Consider the following 17,847-nt stretch of genomic DNA (forward strand, 5'->3'; position numbering starts at 1 on the left):
GGTCTGTGTTCGCTCTTGTATTATCCTGCCTCATTTAAATTTCAAATGATTCCTTTCCTTTAGAATATTCTTACGAGCTCTGTTTTAATGACACCCGTATCAGAAGATGAAGACAATGTCCTCAAAGCCTTTACTGTACCTAAGAACAGGCCCCTGGTGGGTCCCTTGCAGGTAATGACTATTTTAACATTTGGTGTCTTAAAAATTTCTAACTGAAAATCTTAACGTTGTTTTTTAATGTTTTATATGTAAAGGAATGATGCTTTAAACAACACCTTAATGTCTAGAAGTGAGCCTATGCTGTTTTTGTTACTAATCATGTGAGATACGGGAAATTCTTATTCAATTGGGGGGCCCCAAACATGATGAAGTGAAACATTTTTTTTTAACTGTAACTGAGACTGAGATCATGTGTTGCCCTAGGCTGTGTCAGTATCTCCTTCTGCTTTTAAACAATCTTTAAAATATGTATCTATATGGGGTTTTTTGTTTCAAAATGTTATTATGTATGCTCTATCATTAAGCCACCAAGGACTCAGAGACTAAATTTCTAATAAAATGGGAAATTAGCTAGAAAATAATTGCAGTGCCTTTGACTATAAGAACAAAAGGGCAGTCATCAGTGTTTGTGGACCATCTGCCGTCAAGTTTTAATATCAAAAGAGATTTCCCTTGTAACTCTGAGGTAGATGTATATTGATGAAACACAACAAATTCCAAATTAATCCTGAGCCAGTTTTAAATAAGAATGTAAAATTGCTCCCTCAAATTAGTTGAAGCAGTTCCCAATTAAATAACATTAAATAGCCCAGCACTCGGCCAGCTGCCCTTCTCTCCCCTCTGTTCCGCCATTGTTACTCAGAGGGGCCGTCCACTGAGCAGACAGATAGCTCTGCTAGAAGTAGGAAGTCATATTTGGTGCTGTCAGTTCAAAGACAATGTAAAAGATGGTAGGTAACCTTTGAGAGCTGACCTCTCTGTTTACAGGACTGTCCTGCCACTGTGATATTCCTGCTCACAGGAATATCTTAAAGTCTAACCTTGTGTTATTTGCTATCATTTAAAACATCGTTACTGATTCTTTGAGGATTTCAGGCACTGTGTTTTGATGATATTCATCCCCAAGTCCTCTCCTTGACTCCTCTGAGATCCCTGGTCTCCTACTTCTTGTCTTCTTCATCATTGTTTTGTTCAATAAACTACTGTCTTAATTTGTGCTATCCATAATACTGGAAGCGACCCGTCCACTGTAGCAAGCTAAACCTGCCAGGAGTCTCATACTCTTAAGAAAACTGACTCACCCTCCCCCAGAAGCCACCAGCTGTCCCTAGCTATGCAGTTGAGGGTAAGGGTTCATGAGCCCCTCCCACTCCATCATTGACTGGATTGATCTTGTACAGCCTTTGCGAGTTTGTGAATGCCATGTTTCTGTCATGCCCAGAAGACACTGTTTTGTTTCATACGTCCCCAGTTTCTGGCCCTTAGAATCTTCTCCCCATCTACTGAGTCTTGGAGAAAGTTGTGATATGGATATTACACTGTGGCTGAGGACTTCTCAGTCACGTGTTCTCTATGCTCAATAACCTATTGACTACAGTGGTGAGTTTCTGCTTTAGCCGTCATCCAGCAAATCAAGAAAAGTATATGATGAGATCTGAGAGTTTCACTATTATACAGGTGAAAAGATAGGAATTTAGACGACAGCCTAATACTGTTCCCATTTAGCAAAATAACAGTTGTAGATTTACATATGGGGCCTATGAACTTCCTAGCCATGAGTTCTTGGCCAAATTTGCAGGCATATGTTGACTCCTATGAAGCAAGTCTTAAGTTCAAGAAGAAAATGGTTGGTTGGTTACCTCTGTAACGTTTGTGCCACTGTTGCCGCCATGGGCATACCTTGTTATGTGGGTCATTATTGAAGTTCACAATGTTCACAGCTGGGTAAAACTGCTCTCTGCCCTGTCAGCAGCCTGCATAGTGTCTTCTGGTACAGTGAAAACTAGCAAGTATGGAGGAAGCTTCCTGGTCAGTACAAACCCAGAGAGGCAGATATATCGTGTGGATTTTATTGCCGAATCTTTGTATTTGTGTGTTTAATTTGGATGGCCCATATAATCGAGGAATCTGGAAAGGGTTCATCGGTGGGGAGAGGGAAGAAAGGAGAGGAATAGTCAAACAAAGGGGAAGGGGAAGATGAGGAATAATGGGAGGGAGGCTTAAGTGTGGGGGTGGGAGGATAGACTAGAGGATGGGGTTAGGAGAAAGACAACCAACACTGAGGATGTTTGCAAAAGCCACATGGGATCCCACTATTTTATAAACTGTATAATAATATATCATTTAATTTACCCTACAAGGGGGATTATACTCATTTTAGAAGCCATAGAATAAAAAGCCCAGTGCTAGGTGCAGGGTACCTCCCCACTAGTTGTTGGCCAGAGGTTTCCGAGGGACCCCGAATTGATACAGGCTACTGCCGTTGCTTGTGGTGTCAAGACTCTGCTTCTGAAGACACCCGCATGCTTTGGTCACAGGACGTGGAAAAGTCAACTTGGTATTTGCTGTCACCTTTTGGGACAACTAGATGAATCGTAGGTACGGCTGCTTATTAGCTCAGTTGGATCGGGTCCCTGAAGCTTTCCCCAGGTAACTAACTGCTCTGACGAAAGAGGGAGTGGGCAGGAGTATGGAAGAGGAAGACAATGCTCACAAGAAGTCAGTTCCCAGGGCGCTCAGCCTCTGTTGCCCTATGTAGCGAGAACTCAGAATACCTCCAACATAGGGAAGGTGAAGAAGAGATCACACTTCACCCAGGCCTCGTGGGACCCAGGAAGGGGGTTAAAAGGATGTCAGAGCTAAGGTAGTTATTTAATTCAGAGCTGATTCTCCAGTGCAGAGGGAACGCCTTCCTTTTAGTCTTTGACTCTTGATTTCCGAAGCATAGAATTTGACTAATGCTGTTGCTATGTTAAGCGACTTAAGTTTCATGCATATTTTATAAGCTAGCCTGAGATTCAGCCGATGTTTACTGAAATATAAAGTGTAGCCTCACATAAGGCTGTGTGTCTTTAGTCTCAGCATTTTGGAAGCAGAGGCAGGCAGATCTCTGGGTGTGAGGCCAGCCTGGTGTGCATAGAGTTCTATACCTGCACAGCTACATAGTGAGAACATGTCTTTAAAAATGAGAAGAGAAAGGAAGAAGAGAGGTAAGGAAGAAAGAGCATTCAGAACTTGAGAGTGGGTGTGTGAGGAGTCTATTTGGTGGCAACCATTCTTTCTTTCTTTTTGTTTGTTTGTTTGTTTTTCAAGACAGGGTTTCTCTGTGTAGCCCTGGCTGTCCTGGAACTCACTCTGTAGACCAGGCTGGCCTCGAACTCAGAAATCTGCCTGCCTCTGCCTCTCAAGTGCTGGGATTAAAGGTGTGCGCCGCTGCCACCACCATTGCCCGGCCATGATTTCTTATATTGAAATCCTACCAGTTTCCAGCTTTACCATGCAATGGTTAGAACTAACTATTCAGAGCTGAACACGGGCTAGATAGAAAACTTAATAAAACGTACATTGTCTAAGTGAAAAGGTCAATCCGTACCTTCTTATCTTTGCCATTGTGTGAGCCATGCCGTGCCAGCTGGCGTATGGACTGGTGAGTCTCCACCCCAGTGTGTCCACATGTGAATGACATAGTTTGTAGTACTGCCTCTGGCTTTCATGTGGGTTCAAGGGATCCAAACTCAGGTAACCAGGCTTCTACAGCAAGTCTTGCTGCCCACTGGGCCAGCTCTCCAGCTTCCTAATGCAGAGTGTTTAATGCTATTAACATTTTGAAAAGTAGTCTAGAACTTTATCAACATGGGCATCTAGCCTCTGACGTCATAGACACACATGTGATTTCTGAAATGTTTCAGACTTTTATGATGGGTATTAAAGGATGAACCAAGTCATCCTGAATAGTTTAACACATCCCTAATGCCCTGTCTCAATCCTGCAATATTTTGCAATGTTCCCCCTCGCCTGTGAGGGTAATAATGGTTTTTCCTCCCCGCAGTGGTACCTGAATTGTGGCTGATATCAAACATTACATGTGTGACATTTTTATATACCTATCATAAAGTCTAATCTATAGACTAGGCGGTGAGAGATTAATAATGAGTTACAGAAGTATAATAAACTGTAATGTAAAGCATCTTAATCCTATGTGTTACTTATTCATGCATCTTCTGACTGCATTTGCCCCCAGTTAACTTAACTACAAAATACTGAGGCCAGGGCATAGGGAGACCCACAGTTTTTTCCTACATTGGTAACTTTTGTTTGTTGAAACATAATGCTGTTTCTAGCGTTTCCCTTGATAATTCAATTGGATCCGGTTAGGCAGATCTCTCCTATGTGGTATTGGTGAACATACTGTGCCTTTATAAATAGTCTGACTTGAATAGTTTCTTTCCCTTTTACTGTGAAATAAATATCTGACAAAAGCAAATTAAAGCAGGAAGGACTCGTGTTGGCCGTAGTTGGAGGGCGTCCATCATGGCGGCAGGAGCTTGGGGCCGCTTGTCACATCTCCCCCAGTCAGGAAGCACAGAGCAATAGACACTACTGTTCCGTTGGCTTTCCCCTTTTTATGCAATCCAGGACCCCAGTGCAGAGAACAGTACTGCCCATGTTTAGAGCATGTCTTCCCTGTTCAATTAACTAGTCAAGATAATTCATCACAGACTCTCCCAAAGGCTTGCCCCTTGGAGTGATTCTATTTTGTCAGGTTGCTGGTCATTGTCAGCTTTCTTCCTGAATAAAGAACATTTTACATCTAAAACTTTTCTCATTTGTACTTTTAAAATAAATTAAAATTTTAATGAGTCTTCAGCCAAACCATTTAGATATTTTTGACACAGAATAGTTTTTCATTATTTTGGTTTTATTTTCTTGAAATGGTTTCTTACTATATTGTGTAGTCCAAGCTAGCCCCAAATTTGTGATGATCATCCTGCCTCGGCCTCCTGAGTGCTGGGATTGCAAACTGAAATTCACTGTGTCCAGCTTTTAACTGAAACAACAAAGTACAATTCCCCAAATATTTTACAAGTTGAATGTTATATAAAATATAAAAAAAATATAAAATATTTGCCACTTATCTAGTGTAGTAAATTGCATATATAATTAAACCCATTTTTAATAATCAGAACCTTGATCCTGGCAATAGCTCTTTAGACAGACCAGTTGTTTTCGTGCCGGGGTCCACATACTGAGTGCTTTATACCTGTGTTTCTAGTGAGTATGCTGTAATTGCATAAACATGCGTAGATGTAAAACATCTGATATCTTCAAGTTAGAAATATAGGGAGCTGGGATGGAGGTATAGAAGGCATAGCAACTGCTGAGGGTGTGGAAGGCCCTGGTTCTAGCCCCAGAACCACTGACTGAGAGACAGAGGGAGGGAGGGAGGAGGGGAAGGAGGGAGGGAGAGGGGAGAGAGGAGGGGAGGGAAGGAGGGAGGGAGGACAGAAGGGAGGGAGGGAGGAAGGAGGAGGGGAGGGAGGGAGGAGGGGAGAGAAGAGGGGAGAGAGGGAGGGGAGGGAAGAGGGGAGAGAGGGAGGGAAGAGGGGAGGGAAGAGGGGAGGAAGGGGGGAGGTAGGAGGGAAGGGAGGGAGGGAGGAGGGGAGGGAGGGAGAGCTAGAGAAAAGGTGAACTACAAGAAACAAATACAAGAAGTATTCTATTTTATTTATTATAAATTTCCAACACCCAGAGATATATAAGCTATGATGTTCTCAGCAGCTGTTAACTGTCTGCCATGTTTATCTACTTGTTGTGAGCCATTTAATGTAAGCCCAGACAGTATAACATCTCATTCAAATGTATCTCCAGAGTCTAAAAAAAATAGCCATTTCCCCATTAGAACACCACACCATTATCATACGTTATTAGCGATCATTTTTAATATTCTGATTCCCAGAATTCAATTTAACTTTCCCTATTAGCTTCAGGAAACGTTTCTGTTTTATTTATTTATTCTGTTTGATTAAACAGACTCCTAAGGAAGCTCCGAGCTGCTGTGCATGGTCATGTAGCATTGACTTCTTACCCAAGCCATTTAAGTGTGGTCACTGGCCTTCTCTCGATCAAACACCTTTCTGTAACTTTCAACCGTAAAGCAAAAGCACCCACAGTCTGAGACACGGTTGGCATCTGTGCCTCTCGCGTGGTTCAGTATGTGTGAGACTTCCCATCGTGTCTTTATCAGTGCCTAGCCTATTCCTCGGGTTACCTGGGGTGCAGGCTGAAGTGTAGAAGTGTGTGCACTGATCACAAATGGAGAAGCAGAGAGAGCATTCATCCCAGAACTCGCAGCTGGGAGCAGGAAAGTCAGAATTACCATGTCCAGCCTCTCTGTTTGCCCTGACAGAGCTGAGGCAGCCACTAGAGAAAGCCAGGGAAGGATTTGCCTGCTTTCCTACGTGTTCTCAGTTTCCCTTCCTGGGTGAAAAACATGCTTTCTGCGAATAAACATTTCTACTGCCCAATTCGGAACCATAGTCTTGCTCTTAGCTGTCTGAGCTTAGTTTTCTCTTCTGTTACAATTCCCTTTTATTCCTGTTTAAAACCTGAGTGCAAAAGCTGTGTTTATATGCAGGTTTTACTCACTCACTCTCCTCTGGACTTTTTTTTCGTAACCACAGAATGACAGCTTTAAATTTTAATTTCCTGACTTGGTTTGTCAGGGCCTTTCACTTAAAAACAAAATACAATGAGTTTGAATACATTTCTTCAGTCTTTAATACTTCAGCCCGTCCTCAAAAGTTCAAGAATTTTACAGGACTGTTAGCAGAAATTGTGTCTCTCTTTTCTCCTCTTTTTGTTCTGTGTGTTTCATCCGGTGCTTACCTGGATTTCACTTTTTTATAAGTGTTCATATTTTTCGAGCAATACCCTTTCCTGGTGACCGACGTTGCTCTGAAGTGTCATGAATTCTCACATGGGCACCAGAACCCGGGCTCTGCTCTGGGCTCCCTCACTTCCTGTTTGGATGACTTGAATTCATTAAGTGAAGTAAATGAAATGGATTAAGTCGCTCTTGTCTATAGATTAAAGACCATGGTATGTCCTCCACTGGTCTCTTAAGATGGCTGTAAAGATCAAATGGATCGGATGTTTCCAAGATGGCGGCACATAAGCCAGTCTGCTCCCATGATATTTACTCTCAGAGAAAAAGTGCATACAGTCTCTGTGCTTTGAAAGGAATGTAGCTCAGTTGACAGAGTGTTAGTCTAGCATGCATGAAGTCCTGGGTTAGAGCTTCAGTAAACCAGCTGTAGTAATGTAAAATCTATAATCCTAGCACTCTGGAAGATCAGGAATTCATCTGCAACTACATAGTAAGTTTCAACATAGTCTTGGTTATATGATGAAAAAATTTAATATATCTTTAAAAATCACAATAAAGTAATTAAAAGGCAAGTAAGGAGGGTGCACTATTGCCAGGTCTTGTATTAATGGTGAATTACTTCTGCAGTTCCCTGTTCCACCTTGCAGAACCATGTCAGCCGGTCACTAAAAGAAATAGCTGACCAACCATTCAGAGATTCAGGTAGTCAGGCCTCTTGGTGCAGTGGAGATGAAGCAGGTGACGGACAGCCTGGGGTTTTCTTTCCTGCTGTTGTGTGGGTAGCAGGAGGACAGACATGGACACAGTGTACGTTCTGAGCGTCTGTTTATCTACTGTACTGCTGATCTTAACCCCGGGGTGTCTTCCCAATTGTTGGTATTGTCTCTGGTCACTATTTTCCCACCCATGTCATTCTCAGAAGTGTTTCAGTGACCAGCATTCAACTGGTGATCATTTATAAATTAAGTAAGCTTTCCGTGTGTATCTCTGGATTGGAATTGAGACAGGCCAAGCAAAATGTAGCTCTCAGAGGAGCTGAGTCGATTTGCCCTGCCCAAGTCATTCCAAGACATTAACTCTTCGTACACTTTGTTTGATGATATTTAAAATAAACACTGAGATAGAATCTGCCTTGGGGAGGCTTGGAAAGGTAAATTGCTTCAGAGCAATTTGACAATTATCTGACTACTCATAATCAGCTACTAGGAGATATCCAACAAAAGAGTAGTTCTTCCAAAAACTTGGGTACCCCAAGCTATAGGATGTAAGTTATTGAGGTGTCTATAAACATGTTAGAATGAAAACTTCTAGAGACATCTGGATCAAAGGCCATATCTGCAAAAGATCCCTGTGTGCTAGCCATGGTTAATTTAGCCTGGACATACAGGCACTCATGGGTAGGGACATCCCGTCACCACCTGCATTGTCCATCCTTCAGTTAGGAACCCTGAAGTTGTAAGTATTCCACTGTGCTACCACAGATGTTTACTAGAGAGGGAAGTTTGGCACCCATTGATCTTATCTTAGCAACCTTTTGACTTAAGATACAATGAAGATTTTATGGTATCCTTTATGAATGCCATTTTACACAGATGTCCCTGTAGGAAGGAATTCTGACTTTCAAAATCTCATTCAGGATAAGACCCTGGATTCCTTAGACACCATCTATCCATGCATATTAGTTTTTTAAAGTAATATAAATATCAATAGAATAGTAATTATGTGTTATAATATGAATAAAATATTAAATAAATAATAAAATATATATTAGATTCATCTAGCTGTCGTATTAAGTGTTCACATTGTAAAATAGAATTTCCCAGGCATCTTGACCTCAGCGGATACTGTGCGAGATGGTCTCAATGTAATAATGCAGTTATTCAGCATGAGGGGAGCCCATGGGAAATGCTAAGATAATCTAGCTCTGGCAGAAAACCACCTGTGGACGTGGTCTTGTCTCCTTTCATTTATTTGGCTTCTACAAAGGATCTGAGCTTTTTTTTTTTTCTCAAAGCGCTTTAACAGGATATCCCAGTTAAAGTTTTGACAGACTGTTTATAGTTCACTTCTGCCCAGCGGCAATGAAAGATGCCCTACAGGATAAGCAAGGTGACTCTCCTGGCTGCACACGGGAAGATGGAGGGTAGGGTTTTATTAACATTTAAGTGAATTCAGACAGGCTGACATCTACAGACCACCACCGTTTGGAAGCAGCAAGAATTCACACGCAGAAGCTGCTGTGCCTTAACGGCTCCCTTAAAGTAAATGAGACCGAAATGCAGGGGTCGGAAACAGGAACACACAGACATTGGGGTGACAGCATTCAAAAATAGTCCTTCACAGAAAGACACCCAATCCTGCTTTGTCAGAGCTATCATGTGCTTGAGAAGTTGTTGGAGGATCCCGGGTTCAAGATCCTAAGGAAAAAAGGAAGCTGGTCTTTTCTTTTCTTTTCTTTTCTTTTCTTCTCTTCTCTTCTCTTCTCTTCTCTTCTCTTCTCTTCTCTTCTCTTCTCTTCTCTTCTCTTCTCTTCTCTTCTCTTCTCTTTCCTCCTTCTCCTCCTCTCTCCTCCTCCACCTCCTCCTCCTCCTCCTTCTTCCTTCTCTCTCTCTCTCTCTGTGTGTGTGTGTGTGTGTGTGTGTGTGTGTGTTTGGGAGAAGCACACCTGTACTTATGTTGCAGACAGAGGACAACCTTGGGTATTGTTCCTCAGATTCTGTCCACCCCACCCCACCATCTTTTTGGAGACACTCCCTGGAACTCCTCAAACACTTAAGTAGACTAGGCTGGCTGGCTAGTGAGCCCCCAGTGATCCACCTGCCCCTGCCTTCTTAGTGCCAGGATTCCAAGGGCACACTACCAGGCCAACCCACAAACCGTTTAAAAAACACAGTTTCTGGAAAACTCAGGTTCTTCCTCATTGCAACTTAAACCCTTTACTCAAGGGCTAGCCCCACCCCTCAACAGGCTAGCCACTCCCCTTGACAGGCTAGCCACTCCCCTCGACAGGCTAGCCACTCCTCTTGACAGGCTAGCCCCTCCCCTCGACAGGCTAGCCTCTCCCCTCGCTTGAACAGTTCTTCCTTTGAATCTACCAGACCTTGCTCTACTTTCTCACCATTGGTACGAGTTCTATTCAGTTTATTACATTCTCTGTAGGACGTGCCTACTGTGTGTTCTCCTAGTTCACAAAGAGCTGCTTAGCTCACGCTAGCTGGCCTTTCTGTCCACAGTGATTCCTACACACAGTAGCTTACTGTGCACTGGTGTGAACACACCGGGTACCAGGTGTTCTGAGACCTCTCATGAGCCCTAGGCTCTGAGGCTTAAGACATGTGCTGAGGAGTCTGGGTGTTTTAATTATTATGAATTTGATCTTTAGAAATTCTCTTTTATAGGAGAACCTTATTGTTTGAAAAGTCCCCACAAAGTACTCATGAAAACTATACAGTACATTCTTTATATATTGATTCCATCTTAAATATCTAGTCCTGGAGGAGGGACAAAATATGAATACGGGGGTGATCACCCTGAAGATTTGTCAAAATCACAACCATTTTCAAATGTGTAGGTTGATATGATTCTCTGAACAGACGTGGACCGTTAGGAGCCACCTAACATACCATACTACAGAGGATGGATCAGAGTGTGGCCGTTAGCAGGAGCAAACGTATCTTATATTGTTGTGGAATTTTAAGAAACTTAATCTGCATGCAGAAATGTTCTTCTGTATTAAATCGAGTCAAGTAGAAAATTTCATTTTTTAAGGAGGAAAATATCTTAAGGAAAAATAGAAATAATCCTTTTTTGTTTCTATATGTTTATTTCCTTCATTTTTCCTCCTCCATGTTTTGAAGACACATGTTTTTGGTTTTATATACATATATACATATATATATATGCACATATATAATATATAATTTATTTTTGTAATATATATACATATATATGTAATTTTAAATCTACATGCACAGTGTCATTAGGTTAAGTTACTGCAGTAAGCCTCCTCATTTAGTCAATGCTTCTAAGCACTGTATATGCTTCTATGTAGAGGATACAGCATATTGACTTGTTGTCTCTTAACCACTAATTATTACATATCAAATTTTGCTGCAAGAATTACAAGTACTACCTCAGTAACTGAAGACTGAACAATTAAATTGTATCACTTTAGGTGATGTAGTGCGTCTGTTTGTATCTCTATGCTGCACTGGGACACCTTAGCCCAGCAAGTCAGCAGTGAGCAATGCTAGAGTAGAGGCTTTGGGTTGACTGAGTCACTGTTCCAAGATGGGTGTGTTCAGTCTCTGCGTTGGGATCCAGGGAAATACTCATTTTATAGCAGTTTTCAGCCTTCCTAATCTGCAATCCTTTAATACAGTTCCACGTGTTGTGGTGGCTCCCAGCCACAGAATTATTTTTGTCTCTACTTCGTGGCTGTAATTTTGCTACTGTTTTGAATCATAAAGTATGAATCTGTGTTTTCCCATGATCTTAGGTGACCCTTTTGATCTCCAAAGGAGTTGCAACCTACAGTTTGAGAACTGCTGGCTTAGAACCTTTTCAAAGAATGTTGTAATTAAACGTATTGTTTAAGAAGATATCAAATGTGACTTTGTGTTAGAAGGATGGCTGCCATCTTGGTTGTCACGTGTCTGTGATGTTCTGTCCCTTGAAACTCTGTAGGACAATGCACTCGCTATGGAGTATGTCAAGTTGCACCTGAAGGTCTAGAGCACACTTGTGCGCTTGACTGCGATGGGGGGGGGGGAGCGGGGAGGGGGCAGCCAGGTGAGCTAAGAGGCTGTGACTCGGGGAAGTCAGAACACAGCACTATAAATGAAAGTCACTGGAACTTTAGTGTAGTCACTGGGGGGTGGGAGGGGGCAGAGTAGGAGAATGGGACCTGGTTGTCATAGCTATTCACCAACAAGCATGCCGTGTCTCCCTCCACACCCCTATGGTTCTGTCTGTACTGGAAGGCCCTGGTGATTGAACCCCTGAATTTCCTCTCAACTTCCTTGTTACTGATAAGAGGACTGCTGGGAGCACCACCTCACGCTGCTTCAAACTGTTGTTACCTCCCATTTCTTAGTGATGTAATCTTGAGCATGCTGCTCATGTGCTGTCTTCCATGTTAGCTTCCTGCTGTGTGACCTAGGAGGGGGTACCTCAGGTTTGGCCGTGCCATGGGTGTTCTGTGTGATAGCTAAGTGTGACAGGATCATGGCGGTGCAGTGTAAGGGCCATCCCATGATGCCCTGCAAGCACTACATTCTTTGTTTCCTCCATAGTCTTTCTCACCAACGCCATCCAAATTGTATCTCCCCGCCCCCACTATCCTTTCCCTCTGGCCATTCTTAAATAGCATTCTCAGCGCATCCGTGTCCTGGTCACTTGCTTGTGGCACCACAAACCTCCACATTACCGGTTTTTACACGGTATAAAAGCACATGTGAGTTTTATCTCTCAAAAGAAGCACAAGGTTCTGGAGAGCAGAAGCTGTGATGTTGGAGAAAAAGCATAGCGATGTAGCCCATACTGACCTTGAATTCACGATGTAGCTTCGAGTCCTGAGGGTCCTACTTCTGACCCTTAAATGAGGGGTTGCTGTGGTCCACTGTGCCTGGATATGGTCTTTCCTTTCTTTTGTTCCGTGGAAAATAATTCCTGTCAGATGTCAACACTAGAAACAGTATTTTTCCTAAACGTTGGCTTCATTTTAATTTGGAGGTTTGTGTTTGTCTTCCTCCCTGAAGTGACTCCTAGGGAGCTCAGAGTCGGAGTGACAATTCTCCTCTGTCTAGACACTGTCCCCTTCAATACATATTTTGTGTACAAATCTCTCCCCAACTTCATATTGTCTCCACATTCATTTCCTAGTGTTCTTGCTTTTTGTTCTTTAAAAAAAAATGACGAATTTATCTATTTTATGTGCAGTGGTGTTTTGCCTGCATGTATTTCTGTGTGAAGGTGTCTGATCCCCTGGAACTGGAGTTATAGACAGTTTTGAGTTGCCATGTGGGTGCTGGGAATTGAACCTGGGTCCTCTGGAAGAGCAGCCAGTCAGCACTCTTAACCACTGAGCCTACTTCTTTACTTTAGAGTCACTGTTGTGTTTGTGCTAGGAACGCTGTAAGTCGTTCTGGGAATTAAGTTGGATAGAAATTGCACATATTCCAGTTTGAGCAGACATGGAGGACCTGCAGGAGCCGGGAGGTACAGTGGGCAGAACAGGGCTCAAGCCCCTGTATGTACGTCATGGCTTAGATTTGGGCAGGTTCTTTCTAAACCTCACTTCTTCATTTCCCTGTCCAGCTAAGGTTTGTCTGTGCCTTCCACGTGGTGTGTCTGGACATGCGACTGTTGCTGCATAAGACCCAGGACTGTCCTGGGTGTCTGTATGCTTCTCTTTATTACTTTCATCTTGTGATTTCCAATGTATCCCTTAAAAATTAAGCTAACGTGGGGCTGGAGATGTAACTCAGTAGGTATGCTACTGCTCTGCCATACATTAAGCCCTGACCCAGCACTTGGGAAGTTGAGGCCAGACATTAGACATTCAATGTCAGCTTAGCTACACAGTGAGTTCAAGATCGGTCTGAGATACATAAGACTCTGTCTAAAAGGAAATGAAAAAGTTAAGCTAATCTGGGAGTTGGGGTTGGAGTTTAATGGTAGAGCATTTGCCTAGCAAGGGTGTGAGGCTCTGAGTTTAACCTTCAACAAAAAGAAGCTGTGCTGATATACATCCTAACAATCTCAACTTTGAAATGTACATGTATGCAAATATATGTATGTATTTTAGATATTTGTATGAATTGTGTGGGTGTTATCAGGTAGTGGCACATTACAGAAATTAAGCTGTTAGCTCAAGGGCTCATCGAGTCTGTAGAGTGAGGAAAGACCCAGAACCTGTCTTAGGTATCTGTAGAGTGATGCCCAAATGCTGTCTCCAACCTAAGGTTGCCTAAGAGGAGGAGGCGTCCCAAGAACAAGATGTTCATCATGTGGAAATGGACTCAGTTCTCAGGGACAAAGGCTTCACACCTGGTAGTGCGGTCCATCCTCGGCTGCCCTGCTGGGCTGGGGAAGCCCTGTGCCTCTTGGCCTGACCCTAATGTCTCCCTCTCCTCCCCCATTAGCCCTGTGGTGGTTCCTGGGAAGCAGCATCCTGTGGGAAGACAGAGGACCAGATGACGGCCTCCGGACAGGCTCGGAAATATGTGAACACGTTCTCAGCTAGAACTCTGGTCATGTGAGACATTTCCAGAAAAGCATTATGGTTTTCAGAACACTTAAAAGTTGACTTTTGACGTATCATTCCTCAACGTGGAGCCCTCCATGACTGAGAGAAGAACTATTTTTGTTGTGGTACAACAGTGAGAACAGCACGAAGTGCATTTTAGATGCTTGAAATCTTACTGGATTTCACCCAACTAAAAAGGATATTTTTTTAAAAAAATTAATGAATAATAACAGTCTTACCTAAATTATTAGGTAATGAATTGTAACCATTTATTAATATCATAATCAGATTTTTAAAAAAAATGATTTATTTGTATTTTTAGAGGATCCAACAGATCAGTATTTTTGACTGTGGTGAATTTTTAAAAAAATTTACACAAAGAAATATCCCAGTATTCCATGTATCTCAGTCACTAAACATACACAGAGATATTTTTAAAAACCAGGAAAAGCATTATTATGAATGTTAGCTAAATACCAAGTAATACTTAATGCAACCTGTAAGAACTCATTTGTGGTTAATAATTTTGGAGATATCTTTATTGTACTAAACCATTTCATGTGGGGGATTTTGTTGTCAGCTTGCTTGAAAAGTTATTACTGTATGAAATAGTTTTATTAAAAAATTATATTTTTATTCAGTAATTTAATTTTGTAAATGCCAAATGGAGAAACGTGTTCCGCTGCTATGGTTTTAGCCTGTAGTCATGCTGCTAGCTAGTGTCAGAGGGGCAGTAGAGCTTAGATAAGAAAAGGAGAAAGAAACTTGGAGTTAGATAATGAACTATGCACTAGTATTCCAGACTTTTTTATTTTTATATATATATATGTATACACCTTTTTCCTTTTATAATTGGAAAACTTATTTGGGAGAATTTTGCATTTGTTGTACATTTCCGTCTTTTTAGGAATTTTTTTTTATTATCGTCAGTTTATAAAAGCATTGCACTTCTTTTTCCTTTTTATTTTGGGAGATTTGTGTTGTTTATGTCATATGTTTTGTTTTGAGTTCAGCCTGAATGTTCACCCATTTGGGCAATTCCTGAGTTCAATCAGCATTCCCCATAGCTTTCTAAGTGCACAGAGCCAGAACTGCTTCCTGGTTCCTGTGTTCGGTTCCTGTGCTTTCGGGGAAGACAAATTTGGAAGTCAGTTTGTGCCCTGAGAACATTTGTGAGAAGGCTGGCCTTGAACTTCTGAAATGACAGTGTACCTACTGCCTTGTAGCAAAATAAAGCTATCCTCTTATTTACATACTTCCTGGTGTCTCTCGTTTCTGTGATTTGGGGGTGACAGTTACAGATTCAAGATGATGAAACAAACTCAAAATAATCTTTTCTTTCACAAAAGAAATGTGCTTACCATCTAACTTTTTACCTGGAGAGTCATCACTACATGGAAAGGAAAGGTGAGTCAGCCACAATGACAGTGGGAGGCTCTCCCAGCCTGTGCTGAGCAAAGGCTCAGAAGCTCTTGACATGTGAAAACACGCACTCTAGAAGTGTGTGCTGGTGTCTGAGTTAGGGAGATGGCTCAGCCTGGAAAGTTCTTACCATCCAGAATAAAAACTTGAGTTCCCATCTCCAGAAGCCCCATAGAGCAGGTCAAGGCATCCACATCTACAGTCCCAGTATTCCTGTGACAAAACAGGAGATGGAGACGGGATCCTCGGAAGCTGGCATACATCCAGCAAACCCTCACAGGAAATGGCAGATGGCTAAGAGGTGGCGTCTCAAGACGAGGTGGGAGGGGACAACTGGCAGCCATGGTTGTTCTCCACAGGTGAGCTGTGGCATGCATATGCCTTGCCTCCAACACACACACACACACACACACACACACACACACACACACACACGTGTTCATGAATTTAAACGCATATAGGTAGGCTGTAAGTATTGAAGGGTCACGCTCTATGGAATGGGACAGTCATGGAAATTAAGAGACAATGAGAGATACAATGAGCCCCGGTAAGGTGAAGGCTTTCTCTCTCTCTGCTTCTCAGCCACTCTGATGCAAACTCCACTTTCCCATCATCATGGGCTGATGTCTCTGAATCTGTCTTTCCTCAGGCTGCTTTTATATTTTATCACAGTGAAGAAAAGTAACAAACACAGATGTTCCAATGTGGTCCAATCAATGTTCAGTATCCCTTGGGCAAATACTGATTGATTTTCACAATTCAAATCCAAACTCCAATTTTGAGTTTAAATATGCATAACATAGTTGGTGGTCATTGAGCCAAGGATGTGCTGGATCTAATGACTAATCTTTAGAACCATTTTATCTTTGATGGTCCTGGTGAGTAACAGATTTTCTGAGTGCTGAGTGTAATTGAGGAGTCGCTTTCCCCAGAAAATGGAACCTTGATGACTACTTGGCTATCTCAGTGAGTCAAACTAAGTATTAAAGATGGTGAATGTGACTAGCAAAGAGAAGTGTAAGTGCGTGGCTCAGCGCCAAGAAATGAGCATGTGAAGTGACCCTCTATAAACTCTTACCTATATGTAAATCATAGTTATATGGAAGGCAACTGTGAATGGCTCTTTTACTACCCAGATTTTTCTAGCAACTTTCAGGAAGGCAGTGGTCATAGGTTTATAATACAATTCTTTACAGTATATTGTTCTATAGTTCTGGGTGCTAGAAAGCCCAAGACCACTGTTCAGTAGGTGGATTTAGTGTCTGGCTAGAACACAGTTCTGCTATTGTAGAAGATGCCATTTTGTTGTGTTTTCTGTTTTCATATGAAAGAAGGGCCTGGTTTATTTTGTTGATTGGGTGGGTGGGTGGTTAGTTGATTGGTTGGGTAGGTGGGTGGGTGGGTGGTGGTTGGTTAATTGGGTGGGTGTGTGGATGAGTGGATGGGTGGATGGTTGGTTGGCTGGGTAGATGGTTGGTTGGCTGGGTGGATGGTTGGTTGGTTGGTTTGCTTATTAGAAACAGGGTGACCTGTAATCCAGGCTGGCCTTGAAGTTGTTATGTAGCTTCGAATGACCTTGAATTCCTGAACTTTTACCTTCAATTTCCAAGTGTTGGGATTACAGGCATGGGCCAGTATGCCCAACTCTTGCTAGTTTATTTTGGTTGGTTGCTTTGTTTCATGTTTTAGTGATCCTACTCTCTGTGACACGGTCTCAGGTAGCAAATAGATAGATAGATGTAGAATATTTACTATGTAAATGAGAAGCTGTTCCAACGTCACTGTAAAGTGTCATCTGAGGAACAGGAGAGATACTGAAAGGACCAATCTGTCCTCTGTCCTCAGATAGGACTGGTAGCTGCAGATGATATCAAGGAATAAGGTTCCAAAGTGACTTCTGCGTCACCAGGGTCCTGTTTAGGGCTCCCTGCATTGCCGCATCTGATCTGGAGTCTGACAAAATGTGGCTGTAATTTAGACTTACCATCTTTGTGACTTTACACAAGTTTTATGTCATCTCTCTAACTTCATTTTACTTATATTGGATATCAAAGTATACCTCAAGGTATAGGCATATGAAGATGTTGTAAAACGGGAAATCCATTCTTAGGTCTCTCTAAGATTCTGTGACAGCCATCCATAAGATGCTTTGCTAGGTCATCTGAGCAAACAGCAACCGTGTGTACCACTCAGTGATGAGGAATGAAAGATTTCTGAGGCTCATGTCCCTGCTTGCAAATTAAATATATTCAAATATAAATATTCCTTCCTAATATTCTCAGTCATTCTA

The 17,847-nt window shown here is 42.2% G+C and overlaps 1 protein-coding gene across 2 annotated transcripts in view; it reads left to right on the forward strand.

Annotated features, from left to right (window-relative positions):
- Positions 1 to 15,390, forward strand: part of Myb (MYB proto-oncogene, transcription factor) — a 37,406-nt gene extending 22,016 nt beyond the window's left edge. For both annotated transcript variants that reach the window (XM_052169373.1, XM_052169375.1), the window contains 2 exons: positions 64 to 171; positions 14,032 to 15,390. In XM_052169373.1, coding sequence (XP_052025333.1) covers positions 64 to 171; positions 14,032 to 14,148 — 225 coding nt within the window. In that variant the 3' untranslated portion in view covers positions 14,149 to 15,390. The remainder of the gene's footprint in view (positions 1 to 63; positions 172 to 14,031) is intronic.
- The last annotated feature ends 2,457 nt before the right edge of the window (positions 15,391 to 17,847 follow it).

This window comes from Apodemus sylvaticus, chromosome 23, assembly GCF_947179515.1.
Source record: "Apodemus sylvaticus chromosome 23, mApoSyl1.1, whole genome shotgun sequence".
Taxonomy (NCBI): Eukaryota; Metazoa; Chordata; class Mammalia; order Rodentia; family Muridae; genus Apodemus; species Apodemus sylvaticus.